The sequence below is a fragment of the Equus quagga genome, chromosome 12 (assembly GCF_021613505.1).
Source record: "Equus quagga isolate Etosha38 chromosome 12, UCLA_HA_Equagga_1.0, whole genome shotgun sequence".
Taxonomy (NCBI): Eukaryota; Metazoa; Chordata; class Mammalia; order Perissodactyla; family Equidae; genus Equus; species Equus quagga.
In genome coordinates, this window is record NC_060278.1 from 21,155,311 (window position 1) to 21,179,779 (window position 24,469).

At 40.7% G+C, this 24,469-nt stretch overlaps 2 protein-coding genes across 4 annotated transcripts in view; both read right to left on the minus strand.

The window, feature by feature from the left end:
• Positions 1 to 7,386, minus strand: part of SEC61A2 (SEC61 translocon subunit alpha 2) — a 45,609-nt gene extending 38,223 nt beyond the window's left edge. The window contains exons 1-3 of one of the 3 annotated variants that reach the window (XM_046680004.1): positions 5,950 to 6,506; positions 5,233 to 5,300; positions 3,808 to 3,873 (exon numbers count right to left, since the gene is read on the minus strand). In XM_046680004.1, coding sequence (XP_046535960.1) covers positions 3,808 to 3,873; positions 5,233 to 5,300; positions 5,950 to 5,986 — 171 coding nt within the window. In that variant the 5' untranslated portion in view covers positions 5,987 to 6,506. Of the gene's footprint in view, positions 1 to 3,807; positions 3,874 to 5,232; positions 5,301 to 5,949; positions 6,507 to 7,297 lie in introns of those variants that run through there. The other 2 variants (XM_046680003.1, XM_046680002.1) reach the window with 2 other exon arrangements.
• A 5,709-nt stretch (positions 7,387 to 13,095) lies between these two features.
• DHTKD1 (dehydrogenase E1 and transketolase domain containing 1) overlaps positions 13,096 to 24,469 on the minus strand; it is a 45,449-nt gene continuing 34,075 nt past the window's right edge. The window contains exons 13-17 of the mRNA XM_046679694.1: positions 20,429 to 20,593; positions 16,913 to 16,995; positions 16,408 to 16,577; positions 14,744 to 14,829; positions 13,096 to 13,906 (exon numbers count right to left, since the gene is read on the minus strand). Of these exons, the coding sequence (XP_046535650.1) occupies positions 13,805 to 13,906; positions 14,744 to 14,829; positions 16,408 to 16,577; positions 16,913 to 16,995; positions 20,429 to 20,593 (606 nt within the window). The 3' untranslated portion in view covers positions 13,096 to 13,804. The remainder of the gene's footprint in view (positions 13,907 to 14,743; positions 14,830 to 16,407; positions 16,578 to 16,912; positions 16,996 to 20,428; positions 20,594 to 24,469) is intronic.

Consider the following 24,469-nt stretch of genomic DNA (forward strand, 5'->3'; position numbering starts at 1 on the left):
AATACTTTAATACTCCAGCAGGAGGAAGACTTCCTTCTTGCTCAGCAACAGACTCACCCGATGGAAAAGGCTGCATCTCAGCCAATGAACTCACCACCGGAACTTTTCACTATCCTCTGATGAACTTCCATTCTCTCCTTGCTGATGACTTCCCTTCCTTGTCCCACCCTCCTCACTATAAAAGCCTTCCAGGTTGTGTAATCCCTCGGGGTATCTCTCTGCTCCCCAGAAGAGATACTGCCTGATTCATGAATTGTTTAATAAAGCCAATTGGGTCTTCAAATTTACTCAGGTGAATTTTCTGTTTTGTTTTGTTTTGTTGAGGAAGATTAGCCCTGAGCTAACTGCTCCCAACCCTCCTCTTTTTGCTGAGGAAGGCTGGCCCTGAGCTAACATCCGTGCCCATCTTCCTGGACTTTATATGTGGGACGCCTACCACAGCATGGCTTGTCAAGTGCTGCCATGTCTGCACCCGGGATCAGAACCAGCGAACCCCAGGCCGCGCAAGGCAGAACGTGCAAACTTAACTGCTGTGCCACTGGGCCGGCCCCAAATTTTGGTTTTTTAACAACAGTAAAAGCTAACATAAATGAAAAAAAACTAAGGAAAAAGAAAAAAAAAACTCATAAAGCAGCCAAACAAGGAGAGGGATCATAAAATTGAAGCACTAGTGGTCATGGGGAGGAGAAAACAGACAATTGAGGGGTAGAGAGACTCAGCATAATGCTGCTCCAAACCAGCACAATGGGAAGGCAACAGAATCCTCAGAATTCCCACAAAATTCCACATCTGGAGAAGAGCAGGCTGCAGAAATATCCTTATCTGTTTGCCTCCTTTGGCAAGGAGGGAGTAGAAACAGCAGCTGAGAAGAAATGGATGAGAGAAGTGAGCAACGGGGCTCTCTCTGGTGCAACGACAATTAGAGATCTATACTAAATTGGGAATCGGGAACAATCTGAAGTCAGGAACGGAATGGAGCCCCCCTCAGTCAGGTGGTGAGAACCCTCACAAGACATTTAACAGAAACCTCAAGAAGAAAGACAGAGCAGAGCTCAAGTAGCATTCACTGCATTCACCTCAGCTCCCACCATTCCCTCGAGCTCAAGAAAACTGGGTAGAACAGGAAACCCCAAACCCTTAAACTGGGGCTGGCAGGGGAAAATAAACCTCCTGAGATTCAGCGAAAAGAGAATCAAGAAATGACCAGCACTGGGCAGAACGGCCTAAGTGTGAGGAAGACAAAAAGACCCAGTTTCGCAACTATGTAAACTATTAGAGGAAAAAAAGAAAAGTAACATAAAATGCATAAATTAATTTATTGCATCAAACAGTCTAACAAATGTCACACTTTTCTTTGAGTTATGTTTCTTCTTCTCAGGTTCTTGGGTTCTAGCTGCAAAGCTTAAAGTATCTACTATCCAGCCATTTACAGAAAAATGTTTGCTGACCCCTGGAGTAGAAGATTCAATATTGTCAAGTCAGTTAATTCTCTCTAAATCGATCTATAAACTCAAAGCAATACAAATCATAATCCTAGCAGGCTTCCTTATAGCAACTGATAAGCTGATTCTAAAATTTATATGGAAATACAAAGAACCTAGAATAGCCAAAACCACCTTGAAAAGAAAGAACAAAGTTGGAGGACTTTTACATCCTGACTATGGGACTTAGCACAAAGCTACAGTAATCAAAACAGTGTGGTTTACCGTAAAGATGGACTCAAGATCAACGGAATAGAAGAGAAAGTAGAGAAACAGATCCATGCTTATACGCTACAGCCTTTTCAACAACTGGCTATCTATGCAGACAAGAATGAACCCCAACCTCACCTCATGCTGCACACAAAAATTAACCTGGAACAGACCGTAGACCAAAACATACAAGCTAAAACTGGAAAATATTTAGAAGAACACGGGAGAAAATCTTCACAACCTTAGAACAGGCAAAACTTTCTTAGATAGGAAACAAAAACTATGAGCCATCAAAGAAAAAGATGAACTGAACTTCATCAAAATTAAAAACTTCTGCTCTTCAAAAGATATTGTTAAGAAAATGAAAAGGTAAGTCATGGACTAGGAGAAAACTATTCACAATATATTTATCTCACAAGGACTGGTATCCAGAAAATATAAAAAAATGCACATAAATCAATAACGAGACAATAATGCAATTTTTTAATGGGTAAAAGATTTGAAAAAGACACTTTACAAAAGAAAAACAGATACCCAGTAAGTACATGAATAACTCGTTCAATATCATTTATCAGGGCAATGCAAATTACAACCACACCCATTAGAATGGCTAATACTCAAAGGCTCAACAGTACCAAGAGCAGGCAAGGGGGCAGAGCAACCGGAACTCCTCCACACAGCTGGTGGGAATATAAAAGGGGTGACGACTTGGAAGAGAGTTTGACAGTTTCTTACAAAGCTGAACATGTATCTACCACACAATCCAGCAATTCTACGGGTAGGTGTTCACCCAAGAGAAATGAAAACAAAGATCCACAGAAAGTCTTGTACAGCACTGTTCACAGTAACTTTATCTGTTGTAGCCAAAATCTGGAAACAACCCAAATGTCCAACAAGCGAAGAGATGAACAAATTCTGCTACACAGTAGAACACTACTTGGAAATAAAAAGGGAGGAATTGCTGCTATACCAACAACATGGATGAATCTCAAAAAGCTGAGGATGACGAAGCCAGACACTAAGGAGTAACATTCTACGATTCCATTCATATGAAACTCTGGAAAAGATAAATTAAATCATAGGCGAGGAAAGCAGATCTGTGGTTGCCTGGGACTGGAGGTGAGGTGGGGAGTGACTAAGAAAGATTACAAGGAACTTTCTGGAGTGACAGAAATGTTCTATATCAACTGAGGTAGTAGGGACGTGGGTGCATACGTTTGTCAAAACTCCTCAAAATGTACACTTAAAAAATGGGTGTATTTTACCATACATAAATTATACCTTCATAAAGTTGACTTTTACTTTAACGGAGGGAAGAGAAATTTCCAATATGTTAAAAGTAGATGGTAGGAATATGAATGATTGTTTTTTCTCTATACTCTTCTGTATTTTTTAAAAGTTCTCTCTCCCTGACCACCCAAAACAATTTTAAACTACGTACGGTAGTAAAATATTTTAATGATCAAATCATTTCACTTTTCAAAAAATACATTTGGCTTTTTCCCAGATTACACACTTAATCTGTTCTACTGCTTCCTAATACAATTTTTTTAATTCCTAATATGTATTTCCATAGCTTTTCAAAATCCTCCAAAAACTTTCACCTAAATGATCTATTTTAATTCTCACAACAACCCTGTGAGATGACAGCTCACATCTTTATCATTTTATGAACTTAATCTCTGCAAAATTTTATTAAAAAGCATCATTGAATTTTATCAATTTATAAACAGAGAATATCCCTGGGATTCTAGAATTTGGCTTCTTGGGATTTTTAAATTAATTCATGCTATTTACAACATGATTAAAGGCAAACAAAATGGAAAAAATATTTGCAACATATATGACAAAGGTTTAACACTTTTATATACAAAAATCTGTCATAAGTCAGTAAGAACAAAACTCAAGAAAAAAATGGATAAAGATCATTAACTGAAAACTAAGAGGAAAACAGAAAAAATAAGATTAATTTTCACTATCAACTCAGATTAAAAATAATGATGCTTAAAATAATTCAGTGTATTTGTTATTTTAACTAAAATAAAGTTCTCAAATTCTAACCAACCAAACCTTAGAACAACAGTACAGACATTTATTTACTATTATGGTTACATACCTGACAACATACTAAGAAAATGAAGAGAGTTATAGCAGTCCATAGTACCTTCTCTCTAAACTGGATCTGCACAGCAAAATATAAAGAATGGTCAATCAAAACCAAGAAACAGTAAATATAAAGCAAAAATCCGTATTAAAGCATAACCCACATTCCCCATCATGACATGCTCCTATTATTTACTCTTAAAATACTCTCACCCTAGTTAGTAGCAGCTAAAGCAAACAGCTGAACTTCTCAAACATAACTTTCTTTACTTTTCCAAGAAATGATTTTTTTCTTTTGGTGAGAAAGATTTGCCCTGAACTAACATCACTAACATCTGTGGCCAATCTTCCTCTTTTTTTTTTTTTTCCTTGAGGAAGATTAGCCCCAAGCTAACATCTGTGCCAATCTTCCTCTACTTTGTATGTGGGATGACTCCACAGCATGGCTGATGAGTGGAGCAGGTCCGTACCTAGGATCCGAACCTGCGAACCCCGGCCCCTGAAACTGGACATGTGGACCTTTAACCACTCGGCCACGTCCCCAAGAATTAAGTGATTTAAACATAGGGTGGCCTCATCACACTGTACTATGTTCACCGAAAAAGTTGAAAAGCAAGACACAGACCCGATACGCACATATTTCAGTTAACCCAGTACTGTGGAAAGCTAGGAGTGCCTATAATATTATTATATGAATATTTCATGGAATATGAAAAGAGTTTCTTGGGATGTCTGACATGTAATTGGAACAACTATTTTTATAACCTCAAAGCAATAAAAAATATATATATACTTCTAAATAAAATAGTAAGTTTAACAAAATTTTTACTTATCTCTTTCTATGTCCCTATTCCTGTTAGTTTCGTGAGAAATTGCAAGTACAAAGAAAAATGTCTGGGAACTGGCCAGTTGGGGACTAACGATATTTCTGGAATTTAAATACCTTCACTCCAAACGTGCACAATGATGGAAGCACAATTTCATGTGGCACAACAGCTCCTGAACACATGGCTGTGACTGCTCTTTGCATTGAACGAATCAAGAAATGGGGGGTATAGACTTGCACAAATGCAATTCATTTATGTAAAACAGTTGTGCGCATTGAAACTGACCCAGTGGACTGGGTCGTTCACAGCACAGTGGACCACTACCCACAGGAGAATACCGTATCTTATCTAACACACGGGCCAAAGAAACACTTGGTTTGCAAACGTCACCACTTAAAGAACAGTCATTTTTGAAACCATGAGAGAACCTATCTAGATTTAAACAGGTCTATACTAGTTTTACTCATTTTGTGCCTCTTACAAGGAGGAGGAGCAGGTAATATTTTTCCTATTAACAACTAGAAAAGGGTTGGGGAGACTAAATCAATTCTGCTACTTTAGCAGAATCTGTCACTTAGCTGCCCTCTATATTACTAAAATATGATACTTACTTTCCTTTCAGGTTTCTGAATTTCTGGTAGAACTGCACAGAAAGGTTTGATAACTTCTAAAAATTTGACTGTTTAAAAAAGAAAAGAATAAATGTCCCTATTACAAAGTTTTAAAGAAGAGAGGTAACTTTCTGCAGAATCACATACAAATGTTCTCTTTTATTGGCAATCCATCCCATCCCCACCTCCAAAATCAATTAATCATAACACTCTCCATTTCAAATATATACGGGAAGAGAAATAATTCAAGGGACAAAAGAAGCCAAAAGGTTTAAGGGCTAGTCGGCAGAAGCAAAGTAAGACAAGAATCCTTTCACCACGATTTTGCTTCCTCATGCTTGTATCCAGCCCTTTTATACATACAGAAAAGGAACCATTCAGTGAGCATCATTCCATCAAAAAGAGCAAACACAGTCTATTATGTTACCGCAAGACAATGCATTATAGAAGAAAACAGGACATATCAGAGAAGAAACAGAGGAAGAAAGCAGAACAAGAAATGGGCTGAAACGAGAGAACGGACTTAATTTAGACGGAAAGATGCTGACATGCGCAGGTGAGAAACATCATGGAATCACCCCCTATAGACGGCTTTTTTAACCCTACAATCCCTACTTAGTTTCATTATGTCACTATTCATTGCTTGATCGCTCTGCCACGTAAGGATCTCAAAGTACTTGTATATGTACAATAATCAGCCCAGAGAATGACACTTACATTTCATTAGGAAGCATTGTTTTTCCAGACAACTCATAATATACAAAAGTAAGATAAAAGTTCTTTAAGGATAGACACTATCTTCTGGCATGGTTTAAGTCAAGTCCTACCAAAGAACTGGAGGCCGAAGACGACAATCTCTCAGTCCGCCAGTGTCTGTAACGTGCAGAAACACAAGAAGCCATAACTAGCCATAAGCCATGATCACCTTCCCCTGCAGACACTGGAATCTGTACACTACCACCACGAAATTGTTTTAAAACGGACATGAGTAATTACACCTCGGCAGTTGCCCAGAAAGGTGACTACACTATCTTTTTACAAAACCTCTGAAAATGATGGCAGTCACCAATGTTTGATAGAAGAATTCAGAAATTCTCAAGGGCAGATGTTTGTTACCCAAGTACCAGTGCAGACTATTTGCAAATTAAATTTGAATTAGGAAAGCATTCATCTCTAATGTAAAACAAACACCAATCACATCACGAAACTTCCTAGATCCCCTTTCTCTCTTTTCCACCTCGATCCAAGCCACCTTCCCAGATTTGTTGGCATTTTATGATCATCTGTGTAGGAGCATTCATGGTCAAGCAGTGCTTTTGCTGCCACTTGTGTTGCAGAATTTTTTACCCATGACACCGTAAATTCAAGGCCAGGGGTCTCCTCTACCTTCTTTCTAGCTTCCCCCAAATGTCCACTAGTTGGCCAATGGGTGCACAGCTGGGGTTTGCAGTTATTCATTCAACAAACATCCGGGCAGCTATGTAAGTATATATACGAACATACGCGGTGGTGAGTGTCTCGGAGAGGGCCCTCTGAAGATGCCATAATACAAGGCCTTGTCCCTAGGGCTTATGCAACCTTACAGACAGTGAGTTTTCAGTAAACGCTACACAAGGACTGAAACGATAATTTTAAGAAAAAGCGCTATGCTACCGATCGCACTCGGTTCCTCCCCTAAAATACACGCCATGCATCACTTTTCCAAAAATTAAACAAGTCCGGGGCTTTTATTCATCCCAACTCATATGCCGAGGAAGGGTGATTTGGGAATAAAAATAGGAGCTTCCAAGCTCCTGAAAAATTAAAAGTGGTCCAGGTTTCGCCCAGGTCCCTAACTCCCCGCCCCCCAAACCAACGGGCTCCCCGCGCCGCCCTCCGCTCCTCGCCACCCACGGAGCGCAGACCCCGGGCCTCCGGGCCGCCCCGGGAGGCCCCGCACGGAGGCAGGAGCGTCGGCGGAAGCCCCCGGCCCGCCGGCCGCCCGACCCCGAGCGGCCGCCCGCCCCTCCGCTCGCAGCCCGTCGGAGCGCGCGCCCCGGGCCAGAGCCCCGCCGCCGCTACTCACTGCCCATGGCGGCGGCGGCCGGCGGGACCCGGCGGCCTCGGCGCGGCCTTCGCTCGGCTTCCTCGGCTCCAGCCCCGGCGCCCGCTCCCGACGCGCTCCGGCCGGCCCCGCGCAGGCTCCGCCCACGTCACGTGACCCGCGCCCGGCCCCGCCCCCTGACGCGGCGCCGCCAACGTCCGCCGCGTTGCCATGGACACCGCCGGCGCTCCCGGGGGCGTGCGCGGCGCGGCTGGGAGCCCGCAGCTTCTGCGAGGCCGGGGCCGTCCCCCAAGCCCGAGCTCCGTGTCAGGCGGTGGCCGTTTCCTTCACCGCCGCAGCCGGCCCAGGCCAAAGCCCGGCCGAGGAGCGCGGGCCGCCGTTGGGTCCCCAGGCCTGGGCTGAACTGCACTAGAGCCCGTCTCACCCAAACCGCCTTTTTATTTTGCTTCCATCTTATTGGAAGTTTTCAAAAATTTGTGACCCTTTGTCTCTAGTTAACAGATTATGAACTCTCCACTCTCTACTGCTTAGAGGTTGACACATAGAAGGCCCTTAAAATTTATTTTCCTTATTCAAATTTTAAAATCCTGCAATCTAACTTCTGTTCTAACGTCTGCTGAAACAAGCTATTTCAAAGGTCACTAACGACCTATAATCACCAAATCCAGTGATCTGTTTTAATGCTTATGATAAATCAATGGCAAGCAATAGGCTATATTGGAGTATATGAGGAAGCCGTTTGGTACAAAACTAATTCGGCCTGACCTTGTTTTTCCAAAAGGGCCTGACGTGGCATTAAGCATGCGTTGTATTTACTATGTCCCAAAGACAAACAATGCCCTTTAAGATAAAGATGTAACTTCCCCCAGTCATTTCCTTAAGCATAAGAGTCTCTCCCCAGGCTGGGATTGATTGCCGAACTGTTGTGACCACCCAGCTCAAGACCACCGACCTGCTACCTGCTGTGTTCATCAATTGCTGTGTGTGTGAACCACTGGGCCAGCTAGGTAATCTCGTGACTTGTAAAATGTTGTAAAGATCCAATCATATGTGATATGTGCTTTTTGACAGTATATAACTGCTGTGTACACTCTCACTTCTTCGGAGTGCTCCATTCCTTTGTGAGAGGACTCTCCCAGGCTTTATGGTCCTCAGATCTGGCTCATAATAAACTCACCCCAATTTTTGATTTATACATTGGTTATGGATTATTTGCATCAACGCTTAGATCTCTGTCCAAGAAGGAAAGAAAATATTTGTGTGTGCACACTGACAGATTCTCTCCTTCCACACTCTAGCCAGGCTCCTCTGAGCCCTTTCTCCACTAGGCCTGTAAAGACTTGAGTAAACGCAAACATAGTTTCTAACAGCTCCATCCCAAGGATGACCCTAGCCTCCTTAAAGTATCTGCCTAGGAAAGCATAAGGCTGCCAAAAGAATTTACTGTTTGTCCCAGCCAACACGTGAAGATAGGGACTCCATCTCCGTCTCCCAGCCTCTGTGGGAGGATAGGAGCCTGATTCCCATAAGCACCAGTTAACAAACCCAGATGAGTTTCACATGGACCAAACCTTCCTTCCAGCTGTTTGTAATTTTTCACTCCCCTGACGCTGAGTCCCCACTCACCTCTCTCCCTAGTCCCTCACTCTCTTTTTAAAACTCCAGCCACCTCTGTACAAATCAAAGTTGAGTTTAGTTCCCTTTGGGCTCTTTCCCTACTAAAATAGCATATTATGGATTAAAATCTGTCTTTACCACTTTAATTAGTGTCTGGCGTTGCTTATCTTTGAATGTACGCACACACTTGTATACAGATACATACACGTGCACACACATACACATATACATACAGCAATTTAGGCTGGGCTTGCATGGGTCTCTGCTCCACTTGGAGTCATTGGGACAGCTCCAAGGCTGGGGACTTAAATTATCAAAAGGCTCTCTCACTCATTCACAAGTCTGGCATTTGACACTGGCTGTCAGCTAAGACCTCAGCAGAAGCTGTCGGCTCAAACACCTCCACAGGGCTTCTCCACATGGCCTGGGCTTCCTCACAACATGGCAGCTGAGTGCCAAGGCATGTCCTTGGAAGTGACCCAGCATCATTTTCAGGGCACTGTATTTATAGAGGCAGCCACAAAGTTCTGCTCAATTTCAAGAGGGAAGGGAAATAGACTCCACTTCTATATGGAGGTATGGCAAGGTTCTGGAAGAGCATGTGGCACACAAAATACTGCTCTGGTGACTTTTGGAAAATACAATCTACCATAGTCATAATCTCACATCCTATGACTTCGTTCTTACCTCATTCTACTTTGTATTAGTCATTTTCGTACTTGTCTAACTTCCCCTACTCCATCATGAACTTCTGGATGGCAGGGAGGGTCTTAATTTTTGTGTCTACAATATCCTGCAAGTGGTTGACTTAAATAGAGTTTTGACAGTCGATTGTGAGCTAATTTCATGAAAATAACATCCTTTCCATACAGATGCAGTAAATTGAAAATCTTATTGACAGAAAGAGAAGAGTAGCCAGTACCTCTCTTGCCTGCCTATTTCTGAGACAGCTCCATGTTTCAAGTTAGAGTCTGGGAATAAGTTTTGACACATTAGATAACTGGTAAATTACCCGTCCAATATTCTTCAGTCTCTCTACGACTATGTGCTACTCAGGACTTTTGCTTGTATAACCACACTATGCCACCCAATCCACATCAGGAATATCATTCTACCTTGACCTCCCACATTGTTGTAGCACACCCAACAAGAACATCTCCCTCTCTACGTGTAAAATGCTTTGTCTTCTCAAATAGATTGTTAGTCCATCGAGGACAGTGGGCAATCCATTCTATCTTTACTCCTATGTATTTCTTTTTTTTTCCCCCAAAGATTGGCACCTGAACTAACAACTGTTGCCAATCTTCTTTTTTTCTTCTTCCTCTTCTTCTTCTCCCCAAAGCCCCCCAGTACATAGTTGTATATTCTAACTGTGAGTGCCTCTGGTTGAGGCATGTGGGACGCCGCCTCAGCATGGCCTCACGAGCGGTGCCATGTCTGCGCCCAGGATCCAAACTGGCAAAACCCTGGGCCGCCAAAGCAGAGCGCATGAACTTAGCCACTTGGCCATGGGGTTGGCCCCACTTCTATGTATTTCTAAAGTCCAAAACAATGCTATGTATGCATAGGTGTCCAATAATTATTTATTGAGCAAATACCATTGTACTCTTATAGGGTCCTTTCTTATTTTTTTAATTATAGCTGGTTCTCCATTTAAGTCAAAGAAGACACAGGGAAATAACAGTAAAGGAATATACTTTTATTAAAAGTTTTCTAAATAACAGAAATGAACTCATAGATGCGAAGGACAAATTAGTGGTCACCAGAGGGGAGCGGGATGGCAGGATGGGCAAAATAGGTGAAGGAGATTGAGAAGTACAAACTTCCAGTTCTGAAGTAAATAAGTCATGGAGACGTAATGTACAGCATAGGGAATATAGTCAATAATATTGTAATAACTTTGTATGGTGGCAGATGGTTACTCGACTTGTCATGGTGATCATTTCATGATGTATATAAAGGTCGATTCACTATGTTGTACACCAGAAACTAATATTGTACGTCAACTATAGTTTTCTGATTAACTGATTTTGCAATTGGCAATGGGGAAATAACAGTCTGCTTTAGATTGTGCTTTATCAGATTTAAATACAAACATGACAATGAATTACTGCTTCTCTAGAGTAATTTAGAAGTTGTTTATTTGTGTAATAGTGTATCATGAATATTGAGGACTTAAATATTTTGTCCAATTTTCCCAAAAACATAATAGTTTTAGTCTGAACTATTTGAGAAGCTGAAGAGGAAAACCAAATATCCAAGTAAATCCAAGAGAACTATCGGTAAAGCTTTTGGAACCTCAAGACCCAGAAGTGTTGCTTCTTAATCTGTGACTTCCTTCAAGTGTAACCTCTAATTTCTTTAAAGTGTACTTCCTCAATTTTTTTTTTTTTTGAGGAAGATTAGCCCTGAGCTAACTGCTGCCAATCCTCCTGTTTTTGCTGAGGAAGACTGGCCCTGAGCTAACATCCATGCCCATCTTCCTCTACTTTATATGTGGGACGCCTACCACAGCATGGCTTTTGCCAAGTGGTGCCCTGTCCACACCTGGGATCCGAACCGGCGAACACCGGGCCACCGAGAATCAGAATGTGCGCACTTAACTGCTGCGCCACCAGGCTGGGCCCCCTTCCTCAATGTTGTAAAAGGGATACTATTTCTATTGTCAGCCAATGAATTTTAAAATATAATAAAACTTCAAAGGTAATACAGTCAGACTAAAAAGGGCTATGCTTTAGAATATTTTTCTTTATAGCATGTGTATGGAAAACAAGGAAAACTAAGCAAAATAGTTCTTATAAAAATATTTTATTTTACTAAGAATAATGCGTCATTTTAAACAAAATGAAAATTTTTTCATGGTTGTTAATATTTCTATCCACTGAATACCCAATTTGAACTCTATCTTCATTGAATATGAAATTTAGCATAAATGTAAATGGGGTACAAATATCACACTATCAAATTTTTAAGAGGAACAAAGTAAAATATTTGTATTTTATTTTATTATAATATTTTTATCCCATGCTTTATTATGGGAGCATTTGATTGGGAATTCTTCAAATGGTCCCTTCCTGCAAGGTAATTCAAAATGCTGACCATGTGTCAGAGGAGATTGAAAGCAAGAAGGGTAAGATACAGAAGACACATTTCACGGTTCAAGTTGGAGAAGATGTAACAAGAAACCATCAACAGACATGAGGTGTAAAGTTAGAAATCTGGAGAGATGGAAACTAAACTAAAAGAAAAAATCTAGACTTTGAAATTTTTTAACTCAAGAAACCAAGAGATCTGAAAACAATGATACTGTGCTTTTATTTTTTTATAGTTCATTATACAACATTGGGTTCTCATTAAATAGACCTTGGTAATTTCACTGATTTACACGGGTGGCGCGGAGTTACCTGAAGTATAAGGCTTGACGCAGGGAGGAAGCATTAAGGTATATAGGAAAAAAAGGGATGTGAATATTACAAGAATATTAAGTCAATACACTAACGCACACGTTTAAGATGTGAATCATGAGTCTACTGCTGTGGCCAGAACAACTGTACATTGATTCTGAAAGAAAGACAACACCAGTTGCCAGTAAAAGTGGAGAGGGCGTTCCAGCGGCTCGGTACTTCCCCCATCATTTCTGAGAACAGTGTCACAGCACAAAAATGGTAGACGACAGAGCCTCTGCAGCACCAAGCCACGTCAAGCTATGGTTTGCTGTTGTCCAGTTGTTCTCCCAGTACTGAGTTAAATTTCAGAATAAGGGAGTGGGTTGGTGATTTCTAGAAATCCCCACGTACCTGGTGTTGGAAAGTTCCCACCGTCAAAGTTAACGTGCTCCTTACATACCATCAATAAACATCACACCGCAGCAGGGACTTTCAGAGGCAAGACTGATTAACCAAGGGCTGAAATCCCCATGTCAGACACCGAAAGTCAATTAAAAATATCAAGATATCATTGCTAGAACAATTTAGGGAAAAAAAGATACCATGGCAAAGTAGATCACAAATCAATTTCACCGTAGCTAAAACTCCTTAACTTAATAATACCATGCAAAAGGATCATACACCCAGGGGCCAGCCCAGTGGCACAGCGGTTAAGTGCACACAGTCTGCTTCGGCGGCCCGGGTTTCGCAGGTTAGGATCCTGGGTACAGACACGGCACCGCTTGGCAAGCCATGCTGTGGTAGGCGTCCCACATATAAAGTAGAGGAAGATGGGCATGGATGTTAGCTCAGGGCCAGTCTTCCTCAGCAAAAACAGGAGGATTGGCAGCAGATGTTAGCTCAGGGTTAATCTTCCTCAAAAAAAAAAAAAGGATCATACACCCAGAGATTCATATTTAATAGGACCTATATTTAACGATAATGGGTGAAAAAACAATCTTGAAGAAGACAAACCAATATAGTTTTGCTACAGTGTTTGGTGAAACATTTTTCACAGTAGCTGGAAAGCAGCACCAGAGATGACATAAAATGAACACATTGGTAGTCCACAGGGCTTTGAATAAAATCAACGAAAGTGACATGCAGCAAGCAAGTCATTGAGGTAATCTATATGTAGCTGTAAATTCAGGCTAAAGAACTTTTCCTGGGTATAGAAAGTTAATTAGAAAGAGGAGAGTCTGAAAACATCTGGATAAGGACCTAGCTACACAACTCACTCAGATCTAACCAAAATAAACACGAGTGTACTTTTAAGGATGAAAGGTACTTGTCAGATTCCTGTATTGATGAATGATTCCTTTGACTACTCCATGTATTCCAGGTTGAACTGTTCTCACCAATCTCAACATCTTGGAGGAATCTAGTCTTTTCACGTTACCTGACAGAAGGAGGAGAGAGGAGAGGAAGGCCTTCCTTTTCGTGGCAGTTTTCTTAAAAGGCAGTAGGATTTCTTCAAAGGACTTCATCAAGCAAAGGTCTTGGTGAGGACATCTTCATGCTGCTGCAGGTGAACAGCGCCAATTCCTACAGCAGGTGCTGGCAAAGGGGGTCGGCTCACAAGACGCAGCTATCAGTGAAGCAGAAAAGAAAGAACATGACATTCTGACAAGATCAGAGCTCTGCTTAGTTCCTCCAAGGAGGTGCATGAATTTCTGTCAGCTTATTTAACCATAAATCACTTTCTTGGAAAAATAATGAGCTACCTAGAATAGATTGGAGGGAGATATATGTCACAACTAAAAGCTACTAACTAAATTCCAGGCATGATAAGGTGAGATAAATTCTTGAATTTGCCTTATGGTTCAGTAACTATTAGTTGGTTTTAGCTGTAGAGTTTCCTAAGTTAGAACTATTTACATGTGAAAATGATTTGAGCCGAGCAAACTAATTTCAAACAAGGAAACTGAATTCTAATCAAAGCAGAATAGACAGACAACAGAAGCACAATTGCTCTTGTTGTTTCTCCTTTCTTAAAGCATAATCAAGAAGATTTGGCCTTTGATGTATACAAGCTGTGTGAACAGGCCTGGAACAAGCGTTACTGGGCGTCTCTATTTCCATGTTGTAAAACAAGCCTGCTCATCACTCTGCCCGTCACCCTGCTCCCCCAGGGCCTGGACGCTGACCTTTAGGACAAGAATGCTGAGCACGCTAATGGGAAAGGTAGCCGACAGGTAAGGGTTTTTCCCTTTTTGAGTATAACCTCTTTTTTTTTTCACCTTATACTGCTATGTACAGATAAAACACTTGGCATTTTATTCTGAAAGAATGCTCTAAAACTGGATTTTATATTTTAGTTTATCTTTAAAAAACTGGACTGTCGATGGGGGTAAACTCATTTGTTGGTGCTCCAGGAGAAATAAGACACACACACAAAACACTCCAAAAGAAAAAGAGCTATTACCTTGCAGGCCAGTTGCTTTTCAAACCTCGGAGAAACAAAAAACCATGGACCCATGTTCTGAGGCTCCTCCTGGCTCCAAATGAAGTCTATAAAAGCAGAAATTCCATCTCACTACCTCCAGTAAACATATACAACATACACACACACACACACGATATATATGTATATGTATACATATACTAAATTATTTATGAAATGCCTTTCCAATGTGGCACAGGGTCACTTGCCTTTTTTTTTGACAAAGGCATAGTCATGTATCCACCACGACAATCATGATACAGAACCATTCTCTCAACCCCCAAAATTCTCTCATCCTGTCCCTTTGTACTCAACTCCTCCTCCCACCTCCAACATCTAGCAACCATTGACCTTTCCCTCTCCTTACAGTTTTGCCTTTCCCAAAATGTCAGATAAATGGGGTCACACAATATGTCGCCTTTTGGGCCTGGCTTCCTTGAATTAGCAAAATCCACCTGTGATCTTGTGGATAGCAATAGCTTGCTCTCTTATTGCTGAGTGGTGTGATATTGCATGGATGCCACACAGATGGTTTACTCATTCACTGCTTGAAGGACATTTTGGTTGTTTCCAATTTGGGCAATTATGAATAAAGCTGCCACAGCCATTCACATACGGATTTTTCTGTGAACATGTTTTCCTTTCTCTTGGGTAAATACCTAGGAGTCAGACTCTTGGGTGGTATGGTGACTCTATGAGTAATTGTATAAGAAACTGACGGACTGTCTTCCGCCGTGCCTGTACCAATTTGCATTCCCACCAGCAGTGAATGAGGGTTCCAGTAGCCCTGCTTCCTTATCAGCACTTAATATTGTCGATTTGTTGTTTTGTTTTCATTTTAGCCATTCTAATAGGTGTGTAGCCATATCTCATTTTGGCTTAATTTGCATTTCTCTTATCACTAATTATGTTGAGCATCTTTTCATATGGTTATTTGCCATCCAATTCTTTGGTAAAGTGGCTGTTCAATTCTTTTTGCACATTTTGAAAAACTGAATTATCTGTTTTCTTACTGTTGAGTTTTAAGAGCTCTTTAAACATTCTGGATAGTCCTTTGTCAGATATGTATTTGCAAATGTTTTCTCCCAGTTTGTGGCTTGTCCTTTTATTTTCCTTGCAGTGCCTCTCGCAGTGCAAAAGGATTTCATTTTGATAAAGACCAATTTTTCTTTAACGGGATGTGCTTTTGGTGTTATATCTAAGAATTTTTTGCCTAACCCAAAATCATGAATATTTCCTCCTGTCTTCTTCTAGAAGTTTTATGATTTTATGCTGCACATTTAGGTCTGTGATCAATTTTGAGTTAATCTCTGTACAAGGTGTATAAAGACATCCAATTATTCCAGCCCCATTTGTTGGAAAGCCTAGTCTTTTACATTTATAATGGATTTATCATAAATTATAGTATAGCATTGATTTCCTCTGAATTCTCGAGAAATTTGATGTCAGATGAGAGAAGGGGGAAGACTGAAAGGGACACCAAAAAAGATATGGAGACATTGGCTCTCCTGGTATAATTTTCATATCTCCAGATTCAATTTTCTAATAATGCTCACTGGCCCCCATAACCTCTTTTCATTTGAGATGGTCCAAATAGGTTTCAGATATCTGAAAACCAAAGAACCCTAACCAGAATGACCCTTTACCTTTAACGTGGTTGTATTTGCTCATCTCTTGTTGTAATGAATCCAACGGGAAAGGACAGAGTTCCTCTATTCGGATGATGGCGAAGTCATGCTTCTTGGCCCCCAAAGATTCTCTTTGCTTCAGCAGGGCATAGAAATGTTTGCCACAGCAGAACACTAGACGCTTAACACTGTTTAGTAGAAAAAGGACAATGGGATGGGGGAGAAATATCTTAAAGTAAGAACTGTATCAGAAGAAAGGGGAGACCATGTAGATAGAATTGCTTCACTACGGAGGCAGTGGGGGACCTGTAGTTGGGTTCAGTCATACGCTATGCCCTGGCAAGGCTTCTTGAGCAACATGCGCCTCCAAAGTTCGCCCTCCCATGCGTACTCTAACTTCTACTCCACTGACTCAAAGGAGAGAAGCGACTTGAGTCGCTCTGGCTTCCTTAATAAGAACTAGTTTTTCCACTCACTAAAATTCCACCGAAGAGTATGAATACAGAGATACACATAAAATTACTTTTTTGGATCCACAAATGAGTCACCAATGACTGGTTTGAATGTCGTTCCAGGTGCCATTTCTTGAAGAGTTGACACAGCTGCCTAAGGAGGGGGGAAAAAAAGCCGTAAGTCTATCAACTAATGGAAAGGAGCTGAAGATGCTTTTACTTATAAGGGATCTTTACCAAGAAACAGTACCAAAACTATCACCCAGCTATAATTACCAAGTCAGAAAATAACAAATGTTGGACAGGATGTGGAGAAAAGGGAACCCTCATACACTGCTGGTGGGAATGCAAACTGGTGCAGCCACTGTGGAAAACAGTATGGAGATTTCTCAAAAAAGTAAAAATAGAAATACCATATGACCCAGCTATCCCACTACTGGGTATTCATCCAAAGAAGTTGAAATCAACAATTCAAAGAGACTTATGGACCCCTATGTTCATGGCAGCATTATTCACTATAGCCAAGAAGTGGAAGCAACCCAAGTGCCCATCGACTGATGAGTGGATAAAGAAGATGTGGTATACATATACAATGGAATACTACTCAGCCATAAAAAAAAGACAAAAGTGTCCCATTCACAACAACATGGATGGACCTTGAGGGTATTATGGTAAGCGAAATAAACCAGACAGAGAAAGACAAACACTGTATCATTTCACTCATACGTGGAAGATTAGCACACAGACAAAGAGAACAGTTTAGTAGTTATCAGAGGAGAAGGGGGTTTGGGGGTGGGCAAAAGGGGTGAAGGGACACATTTATATGGTGACTGACAAAAAGAATGTACAACTGAAATTTCACAATGTTATAAACTATTATGACCTCAATAAAAAAAAAATCACAAGGCCCCCCCCCAAAAAAATTCTCACCTAGGACTATAAGTAAACATATGTACTAATAAACACGGTAGCTTTTCCAAAAAATATCAGTTCTATATACTTCAAAATAAAATTATTTTTCCAAGGTTACATAAGATTGGCTTTCATCTGGTGCCATGATAAAAGTTTAAGAATCAAAATTTCAGTTTGTTCATACAGCTTTATTATCAATAAAAATTATGCTTCAATTTTGGGAGATTAGAAACAACATTTTATAGAATTTATATTGTGAACCCAAACAGCTAAGCTAGGGCAATTATTTCTGTCTTTAGGGCTTTGACTATGCTTTATAAGTGAAACCTTCTCAGGTCAGAACAAGTAGGAACAAAACATGAATATTTCTGTGATGAAAAGAAATGTCATTAATGAGCTCAATCTAAACAAATACTTGTTGCAAAGAACTCAGAGTAGAAAACAGATGAAGCCAAAGTTGGGGGTTTGCTCCCTTTTGCTATCATCTAGTTAATTTCCCTGTAGTCTAGTCCCAAATGTGTACAGGACTCATTTTGACTAGGCCATTGAGGGCAGCCACACTGATGCTGGGATCTTGTGATATAACTTTAAAAATTAATATTAACTATTCAGCTATTCTTATTACTAAATAATGTGTGATCTTTCTCCATTCTGAACCAGATCCCTTTGTCAGTCCCCACGTCCTATGATAGGAATCAAACGAAGCTGGGGTTTAGAGTTGGGTGGGAAATTGGGATGGGATTTAGGGACCACGTGCCACATGAACTCCCTATAACCCTGCGGCATGCTTGCCACATGGCCAGTCATCTCCAAACACACGATCAAAATAAAGTGTTAACATGTTCTGAGAGAGCACTTGTACCAATAATCCAATTTTCACGAAGAAATCGGAATTCAATAATGGTCATACTTGCTTTCAATTAATAAAAGGACTTATATGTTTACAGAAGATACTTGACTACTTAATAGGAGTGGTTTTTCATCTGGAAATCTATAGGATAGCTGTTGATATTTTTTAAGGCTCCCAAGTAAGGCCTCTCTTATTGGATAAGTTATATATTAGACTTGGGGCAAGGGGTGGAAGATTAGAGCCAGAATACAAACTCTTATTCTCAGTTTCAAACAGCAAAAGAAATTCTCAATACTTGGTAACATACATACATTATATTTAATATCATTACATTCCTGTATAGTTATGATTGAGGGCATAGGTGACAACCTTAGGGGTAAAATGAAAGTTGGGTCAAGAATCCCAGATGTATATACCTCTTAGAAATAAATTAGAGCCATTTTCATTTTGACTCGGCTCCTTTAACGTTGCTGTTTTGAAATATCTGTGTCAAAAGAGTTCCATCAGAAAGACTTGCAGAAGAGATTGCATTAACTTTTCTCAAAATTTTCTTGAAAGCATCCTGTGATGTTTCTAGGCTCGTGAAGCCATCTCAAAATGTACAGTGTTCACAGGGACGTTGGGTAAGAGAGAATAAATCGACCAAACAAATGAACCATTGCCATTGGTAGAAATGACCTGAAGTGCATTTCCTCGGCACTGACTCCCAGAGTTGGGACTAGGGTGAGGCAGGTGAGGAGTCAGAGTACAAAATTTAGAGAAACACTCACTCTAGGATGGTGCAAAAGCCAACTGCGAGAATAGCTCTCTACTCCCCTCCAAGTGGTAGGAACTGCTTAAAAATACAACCAGTGAAAGCAAATAGCTCACAACTTTCCCCAACACCCCTCAATTCCAAATATGCACTCCCAAAGCTTTGTGAGAAGAACAAGATAGTCTTGAACAGCCAAATCCTCACTGACCTATTTCACTGCAGCAGCAACATCCAAATAAATGTAAATGTTTTTGAATGTTAATCCTAATTAAGACTCTCATATAAAACTGAAAAAAATTATAGCAGATGGGAGATATATATGCTTACTAGAACTTATTATCTTGAATTCTGCGTTTGAAAACTAGCATATTTTTGTGATTTAAAAAATATATTGTGCGCTTAACACTTAGTTCAGGTAAACCAAAAGAAAACTCACCTTTTTAATTCAGTGTAGCTAGTAGAAAAAATCTAAATAAAAGTCAATGAGTAACACCACTCCTTTTCATCAAAATACTTTAAATTCCCAACTTGCTACTATCAACATGCTTAGGCCATTTGGACTTTGAAACTTTTTCTACAAAGTTATTTCTGCTCAGACTGGCATACCAGGGGGATAATGTCTGCTATCGCCGTCCTTGATTACAATGAAACTGAACACTACCTATATTTCCAGTATTTTGTGCTTTTTAATTTTTGCTGAGGAAGATTCACCCTGAGCTAACATCTGTTGCCAATCTTCCTCTTTTTGTGCATAAGCTGCCGCCACAGCATGGCAACTGACAGACAAGTGGTGTAGGTCTGCGTCCAGGAACTGAACCCGTGGTCACCAAAACAGAGTACTCCAAACTTAACCACTAGACTACTGGGGCTGGCCCATCCAGTCATTCTTGAAAGGCTGAAAAAAGAGAGAGAAAGCAGCATGGCCAATTAAAACTACAAAGATGTGTCTGTAATTCAGAACTGTAAATTAATACAGAGATAGAGGAAAATGCAGTACAAAAATGACAAAAGGAGAAAGTCCTACCAACTGTTTTCCTTTTTTTTTTTTTTTTACCAGTTTTTTCTACTTACAGGGAACCTGAGTAACATCTTAGGAGAAGCAACAATCAGGGGTTTTCTGAAGTTCCGGACCATTTGTCTCCGAAGCAAGTGAAAATACTGTGCAGGAGTAGTCGGGTGGACCACAAACATGTTCACCGTGTCTCCATCTACGCCCTCTTCTCTGCTGTCACACATCTGGGAGAGAAATGAAAGAAAGGAACAGAATGTTCAGATCATCTAATTCAATCACAATGACGTATGCTAGCCGAAGGGAAACCCAGGGCTCTCCATCAGAAGGAGAAAATATATTCCTCTTCGTTACAGAAAAATACCAGAAGGTGAATTTATGACTTGTGAAGATTAACCAGACGAGAGATCGGATGGCTTTCCCCGTCTGCCCAATTCTGTGTATTTTAAGACGGTTGTTCCCAAAACACAGCTGACTGCAAGAAGCCTCTGGAGGGGAGCTTTGAAAAATACAGACTCTGATGGCTATGAGGTTAAGATGGTGGAACGAAGCACTGTTAGAATCTCACTCTCCTAACGAAATAAACACAAGGATAGTTTGGTTTGTTTTAAAGACAAAAACAAAATCAAAAGCAGCTAACAAGGTTGAAAAGTCGAGAGTGAATATGGATCTTTCTCGATTTATGATGAGGTGATCGCTCAAAATACCCATGGTAAGTTGAAAATATCGTAAGTACGCAAAATCATCTCACAGAGTCTATTTTATACTAAAAGGTTGAATATCTCACATAATTGATTGAATACTGTGCTGAAAGGGAACAACAGAACGGCTGGATGGGTACAGAATGGGTGTATCAGCTGTTCACCCTCACGATCGTGGGGCTGACTGGGAGCTTTGCTCGCTGCCCAGCATTGCAAGAGAGCATTGTACTGCATATCGCTAGCCCAGGAAAAGAGGAAAAAAATCAATATTCAAAGTATGATCTCTACTGAACGTGTATCACAGTCGCACCATCATAAAGTCAAATCATAAGTCTGACCATCATAAGTTGAGGACCGTCGATAATTAAATCTCAGAAGATACTGGTGGTTCAGAAAGCTGTGGCATGGCTCCTAACCCCACTCCAGGGGCAGTGGAGAGAAAAGAAAGTGAGTTGACAAAATCCTAAGAATTCTTACTAGTCCCCTCCAGTTTGGAGACGGGGTGTGTGTAGGCAACCCTGGGGGAAAAATAAAGGCAAAATCTAGAGTCTGAAGGCCCTCCAGTGCTCAGTGGAGGCAGACGGGGCTGCCAGCCTTGCCTCTTCCAGGGCACCTCACAGGCCCAGGAAAGAGATGGAAGCCCATGGAAGCTATATACATCCCTGACCAGAGAAGCAGACCCTTGTATGGGGTTAGTGATTGAATCTCATAAGGGACCAGAGGATTTAGCAAAAAAACCCCTCTGTCCAGCAGGACTCTCTCCTCCCACTCCACGTCCTCAGACTCCACAAACTGGAGCCCATACTCAACTATTGTTTCAAGAAGGTAAATTGGTACCAACTGGGACAATATTCAAGGGGAATTCACCCACACCCTATCAGAGTAACTATTGTATAAGGTCTGTGAAGAATTGCCCTAAAGAACCAAAGACATGATGAAATGAAATGACATAGCAACAATGTAATATCATAGAGCCAAAATAACTTTTGACATATGTATATATAAAAAAAAGGAAAAGAACAGAGCAGGCAAAAGGCAGACTGTTTTAACAAAAGACACAAGTGTTGGAGAGGAGGTGGAGAAACAGGAGCTCTTGTATGCTGTTGGTAGGAAAGAAAATTGGTACAGCCACTATGGAAAATAGTATGGAGGTTCCTCAAAAAATTAAAAATAGAACTACCATATGATCCAGCAATTCCACTTCTGAGTATATATACAAAAGAATTGAAGTCAGAATCTCAAAGAGATGTCTGCACTCTCATGTTCATTGCAGCATTATTACAATAGCCAAGATGTGGAAGCAACCTAAGTGTCCATCAATGGATGAGGGACTAAATGAAATGTAATATATATAGTAGAATATTATTCAGCCTTAAAAAATGAATCCTGGGGCCAGCCCAGTGGCATAGTGGTTAAGTTCATGTGCCGGCTTCAGTGTCCTGAGGTTCACAGGTTCAGATCCCAGGTGTGGACCTGCACCACTCATCAGCCATGCTGTGGCGGCATCCCACATACAAAATAGAGGGTGACCGGCACAGATGTTAGCTCAGGGCTAATCTTCCTCACCAAAATAAAGAAGAAGAAGAAGAATCCGGCAACATGGATGAACCTTGAGGACTTTGTGCTTAGAGAAATAAGCCAGTCACAGAAGGACAAATGCTACATGATTCCACTAAAATAGTCAAGCTCATAGAAGCAGAGAGTAGAATGGTGGTTGCCAGGGACTAGGGGGAGGGAAAATGGGGAGTTGCTAATCAAGGGTATAAAGCTTCAGTTATGTAAGGTGAATATATTCAAGAGATCTGCTAGATCTCTAGGTACGATATTGTATTGATAGTCAACAATATTGTATAGTCAACAATATTGTACTGTATACTCAAAAATCTGTTAGGAGGGTAGATCTCATGTTAAGTGTTCTTATTACCACTAAAAACAATTTTTTAAAGGCAGATAGTTTTAAAGATAACACAACAGAATTAGATAAGAAAGGAGAGTGCAGTGCTAAGAAAACCAACTGAGAACCGAAACCTACCACCACAAATCTAATAAATAAGTGAGAAACAGGACAGACAGGACAAAAAAGAAATGAGATAAGCACAATGAAAGCAGATGAAATAAGCAAGCACAGATAAACAGCGAATACTCTTCACTTCACATATATTAATCCTTTTGCAGGGCTAACAGTAAAATCAGTGATGTAAACGAAGGGTCGAGATAATCACAGTTCAAGGACATGAAATGATAATAATAAAAATAATAAACATCATACATATAAATGTCAGCTATTGCTCTAAGCATTTACATATATTGACTATGCCTCAATGATCCTATGAGGTAGATTGGATAGAACCATTAACACAGATTTGATAATTTTAATGTATACGTAGATGATCCTTTCAGTACTTTGGCTTCTTGGTTCCTTGAACTCACGTCCTCCAATAACTGTCTTCCATCCTACCTCAACAACCTATTCCCATGGTAATATCCTTGTTATGATCAATAACAGGAATATCTCCATAAACTCTCATTTATGCGTTCCACTCTGACCACCACTTCCTACCTTTCTAGCTCAACTCTCTTTAACACTTTGACTCCAGCAATCCTTCAACCTCATTGATACCTCCAACCCACTGATCTTATCACCTTTTCACTAGCCTTTACTCTTTTCACATCTCCTTTCTCATCCTTATTTAGCCTAAATTCCAGAGTCAATCATTATAATCGTTCTTTGGCATACACCCTTAACTCCCTTGACCCTTTCTCACTGCAAACCACAACCCTAGTTGATCCCAATTTTCCACCTTTTCCACATCTGTACCTATGTAGGGAAGGTAGCTGGAGACAACACACAATCACACTGATTGATCTCACTTTAAATCCTTGACCATGAATCTCAAGTGGGCCCTCAATGCTCTTAGACTATTCTATTTCCCTAATCCATTCATTCTCCTCTTCTCCCAGATGACAGTTTCATACCTTCAAACCCAGGACCTCCTCCTCCATCATCACTCTCATCTAACGATCCAAGAGTATTTCCTCAGACCCCTACCACAACATCTACACAAGTTCTATCACCTGCACCCATATTTTCTGCCTCCCGGTTATCACCAGAGATGAACCCACCATGATCCTCTCAAAATCTCAGCCAATCCCTGATGCCGCGGACGCCATCCCATCGTGCCCACTCAAAGCAATCACTCCAGTCATTCTACCCTCTCTCTTGCGTCATCATTTTCTTCTCTACTAGATCATTCCTATCAGCATACAAACAAGCTGTTATTTCTCCTATCTTTGACACAAATTTCCCCATCAACTACGCCCCATTACCTTGTTCTATTTGCAGCAAAACTCCTCAAAAGAGTTATTTAAACTTTCCTCCTTCCATATACTCCTAAATACCTT